General features: G+C 35.3%; 1 protein-coding gene across 1 annotated transcript; it reads left to right on the forward strand.

Moving 5' to 3' along the window:
* The first annotated feature begins 1,566 nt into the window (after positions 1–1,566).
* On the forward strand, positions 1,567–4,610 carry LOC108475262 (receptor-like protein kinase ANXUR2). Its single transcript, XM_017777235.2, has one exon. It carries the CDS (start codon positions 1,688–1,690, stop codon positions 4,229–4,231), a length of 2,544 nt encoding a protein of 847 aa, XP_017632724.1. The 5' UTR covers positions 1,567–1,687; the 3' UTR covers positions 4,232–4,610.
* Positions 4,611–4,961: the final 351 nt, after the last annotated feature.

Genomic DNA, 4,961 nt, shown 5'->3' on the forward strand with positions numbered 1-4,961 from the left:
TTTAAAATCAAAATTATAATTTATTGAATCTTCACTAATAAGAATTGTGTAAATTTCTTAAAGTTTCTCTGTTATTTGATTTTTTTAATTATTTATGTTTTTTTATAAAAATATGGAGTTGGAGAGTAGGTTGAATATAGATGGGTGTATAATAATAATAATAATAATAATAATAATAATAATTTCTTGTCTATAAAATTTAATGATGTGGCGAAATTTTATTAGTGCCTAAAAACCTTAGTTTTTAGGATCATCTTAATATAAGTTATTCTTTTATTATGCACTTTCGGTTTTTGAGAAGTATTATGATCATCCAAAAGAAAGGTTTCAATTTTTTCAAATGAAGGATTTAAAGACCTATTGATTCTAACAACTGATTGTAAAGTTGATCATTTGGAACTTTCAATTCATAGATGTGGATCTCAGACCTATAAATGGGGATATTCCCGAAATTCACAAAGAAAAAAGGAAGTGAGTTAGACTAAAAAAGAAGCAACTTGGACAAAAAGAAACGAAGTGACTTAGACAAATCTTTTTTGTCGATAACCTCATACCAATAAATCGAATATTGATTAATATGTAATCGATCGAACACTAATTAAAAACGACACTTCTGCTCAGAAACAAAATGTTTCAAATGCTCTTAAAAATTCTTGCTCTCTCATTGGACCATTTGTATTTATATGCATTAGGATCCCGATTCATGGATCTCTCAATCCGAGGAATCAAAATAAGATGATCGAACCATTTCTTTTGACTCTTTTTCAAATTTGATAAATGTTGGTTAATCGTAAATTTCATTATAGTTCTATGATTCAGAGTATCTTTTCCTGTGTGATCCCTTTGAATTATCTATATATACTATATTCTTCAACTTAATTTAACTTTAATTACATTACTTAAAATAATTAATTTTTAAATAATAAATAAACATCTTTTCTTCTTTTACGATAGTCATTTTCCTAAAACTAATATTTTTATATTTTTGTGCAACTAATTTTTTTTAATTTTAGTTTCAATGCAGTCCAATTTTTCTTTTTCCATTTTTTTAATTTTAATCAAATAACATAATTTGATAATACAATTAGTGGTGGCTATAATTTTTCAATTTCCTACTAACGGTTTTTAGTTATTTTATTTTATTTTTAATCGTTGATTTCATTTTTATCTCTTCTTTTAATTTTTAATTATTTATTAATGTCATGTATGTAGATAATGTAAACTACTATTTGATGTCTAAAATTATCCTAATTTAAATTATTCCATTTCCACTTTTTAAGAAATAAAATTAAAAGATTGAAGGTGAATTCATCAGTTATTGAATAGGGATAAAATAACAGAATTTCAAATCGGTTACAGAGTGGAAAGCAAGGGCAGTTTCAGAGATGGTAAGCCTAAAAGCTTAAAGAAAGGCCAAGTGGCCCCCTTCTATAAAAAGGACATTCAATTCATCGTACTGCAGATTTGGCGTTCATCTATTTTATGTTAATACTTAAATTAGTCACCATTCATTCCACTCGCTCTTTTAACGTAATTCTTTGATTTTCACCTGAAAATTTCCCCACTAATCTATGGATTTCATCAATGTTTTGAATTAGAAAACAATAAATTAAAAAAAAAAAATCTGCTTCTTACCCTTTCTCTCTCTCTCTCTCTCTCATTTCCTGAATTTTTTTTCCTCTCAAACATGATGAAATCCATCTCTAAAACCTTGCTTTTCGCTCTTTGTTATTGTTTTTTCACTCATTTTCTTGCAAAAAGTAATCCAGATTCAATACACAAGGGCTATATCCTTTCTTGTGGAGCATCAGAAGACGCCGCCACCGATGCCGATGGTCAGAAATGGGGTCCCGACGCCAAGTTTTTAACCTCTTCCCGTGATACAGAGGCCGCCACGGCTCAATACCAGGACCCTTCGTTGCCAACAGCGGTTCCATACATGACGGCGAGGATTTTCAAATCATCATCAACATCGTACAAGTTCCCCATTACACCCAATACCCGCCATTGGCTCAGGCTCTATTTTTACCCCTCCACTTACAACGGTCTCGACCCTTTCACCTCCTATTTCTCCGTTGTGGCCAACGGCGTCACTCTTCTCCACAACTTCAGCGGCGCCATCACCGCAAAAGCTTTCACGCAGGGTTACATTATAAGAGAATTCTCTTTAACACCCGTTGGATCGGGTGATCTCAATGTTACCATCACTCCCGCTAAGGGATCATATGCTTACGTTAATGGCATTGAACTGGTCCCTATGCCAGATATATTCCAAAAGTCTGCAATTTTCCTTGGATTTAGTGATCAATACTTGGAACTCACTAGCTGTACGTTGCAAACAATGTTTAGGTTAAACGTAGGTGGACAGTTCATTCCTCCCAACAAAGATTCCGGGCTTACTCGAACGTGGTACGACGATTTCCCGTATTTGTTTGGCAGCGGGATCGGTGTCACGTCCAGGGCCGATAAAAACTTAAGCATCCAATACTCGAAAAGCGTACCGGAAGTGATTGCGCCGGTGGATGTGTACTCTACGGGGCGAACGATGGGGCCGAGTGCCCGCGTTAATGCAAATTATAATCTCACTTGGATTTTTCATGTTGATGCAAATTTCACATATGTTGTTAGGCTCCATTTTTGTGAATATGAGGTTAATAAAATCAATGAAAGAGTGTTTGATATTTATATTAACAATCAAACAGCACAAAGTCCGAGTGATATAATTGCATGGGTTGGAGGTCAGGGGAGACCTATTTATAAAGATTTTGCGGCCTATGTTTCGGATAGTCCCGGAGACGAGGAGATGTGGGTGCAATTGCATCCCACCGTATCAATGAAACCCAAGCATCTTAATGCACTTCTTAACGGCTTGGAGATTTTCAAAATTAACGACACCAATATGAATTTGGCTGGTCCGAATCCGGTGCCGTCCCAAATGCTTACTGATGCAGAAGCAGAAAGTAAACGATTCTCAGAGTCAGAGGCTAGAAATGGGCCATTGATTGCTGGTGGGGTTGCTGGAGGGGTTGCTAGTTGTGCTTTAGTGGTTGCCATTGTTGTTGTTGTTGTTGTAAAGAAAAAGAAGAAAACCGGAAAAACTCTCAGTTCGGTGATAACGAATGGCAGTTCACATTCATCGTCAACCGGAAAAACCTTTCCCGGTAGCCAGATTTCGAACCTTGCTGCCGGTCTATGCAGGCATTTCTCTTTGTCGGAGATAAAACATGGCACCAAGAACTTCGATGAATCACGCGTTATCGGTGTTGGAGGATTTGGCAATGTTTACAGGGGTACTATAGATGGAGGAACTAAAGTTGCTATCAAAAGATCAAACCCTTCTTCGGAACAAGGAGTACACGAATTCCAGACTGAAATCGAGATGCTGTCGAAGCTTAGACACCGGCATTTAGTGTCATTAATCGGATTTTGCGAAGAAGGCGGAGAGATGATTTTGGTCTATGATTATATGGCTAATGGGACCTTAAGGGAACATTTGTATAAGACAAATAAACCTCCCTTGCCTTGGAAACAAAGATTGGAAATATGCATTGGAGCTGCAAGAGGACTTCACTATCTTCACACTGGCGCAAGGCACACAATCATACACAGAGATGTTAAGACTACAAACATTTTATTGGATGAGAAATGGGTAGCCAAAGTTTCCGATTTCGGACTATCGAAAACCGGTCCAAATCTAGAACAAGATCATGTTAGTACAATGGTGAAAGGTAGTTTTGGTTACTTGGACCCCGAATATTTCCGTAGGCAACAATTAACCGAAAAATCCGATGTTTACTCCTTTGGAGTAGTCCTTTTTGAAGTGTTGTGCGCAAGACCAGTACTAGACGCGAGCTTGCCTAAGGAACAAGTTAGTCTTGGAGATTACGCTCGGATTTGCGAAAGGAAAGGAACACTCCATGAAATCATTGATCCCCATCTTAAGGGAAGGATTAATCCAGATTGCCTTAGGAAATTCACTGAGATTGCAGGAAAGTGTTTATTGGATCATGGGACTGATCGACCTTCGATGGGTGATGTGCTGTGGAATCTCGAGTTTTCCCTTCAATTGGAGGAACATCCAGGAGGGATGCTAGTGGCTGAAAACAAGGCCAATAATGCTTATGCTACACACACAGCAACCATCGCTGCTGATGAAGCGATAGTTAATGATGACGTTGATTCAAACCGAAGTACCGTTTTCTCACAGTTTGTGGATCTCAAAGGAAGATAGTACATATGCTGCTTTCATCCAAGTTTTCCCACCTTCCAAGAGTTGCGCAACTATATTACTCGGATTCATGTCCGAACATATGTTCAATTTGTACTTTAGGAAAAATGATGAGTCGTGACAACGGACTAACTCAGAATTAAATTAGGAAGATGCTTTTCTCAAGGTTTGTATTTGATGCAGTTTCAGGCCATGTATGTATGGCTTTCTTTTTTTGTTTTTGGGTACAGATAGAGGCTTAGAAAGCCTTACTTATAGGCCATGTCTGTCTTTAAAATGTTCAAACCAAAGGTTGCTCATTTTGTAAACTAGTTTATTATTGGGTAACTACACAATTAGTGTAAAGTTTTTTTTATCATTTAATTTAAAAAAGTTACAACTTAGTCACTAAATTTTTGAAATTATTTTTTATTACTTAACTATTAAGTGACATTTTTAATTGGTATAATAGTAATTTTAGTCTTCAAAATTTATACTTTCTATCAATTTCACCTCGATTATTATAAAATGATAAAAGTTGAAATTCTTTTCAATTTTTTAAAAAATCTAAAATTAAAATTAATATAAAAATAAATAAAATTTTCAAAATGAATAAAGTGAGACAAAATGAAAGAAAATTGTTTTCAAACTCTCCAAAATTTCTCTCTATATTATATGAATGGAAATATCCGATGCCCTTTCTTTTAAAAAACATAGGAAAAAAGTTAAACAATATTATTGGTTCTTTATTTAT

This window comes from Gossypium arboreum, chromosome 3 (assembly GCF_025698485.1).
Source record: "Gossypium arboreum isolate Shixiya-1 chromosome 3, ASM2569848v2, whole genome shotgun sequence".
Classification (NCBI taxonomy): Eukaryota; Viridiplantae; Streptophyta; class Magnoliopsida; order Malvales; family Malvaceae; genus Gossypium; species Gossypium arboreum.

Coding starts and splice junctions, on each gene's coding strand:
- LOC108475262 (XM_017777235.2), top strand. CDS start 1,688: ATGATGAAATCCATCTCTAAAACCTTGCTTTTCGCTCTTTGTTATTGT.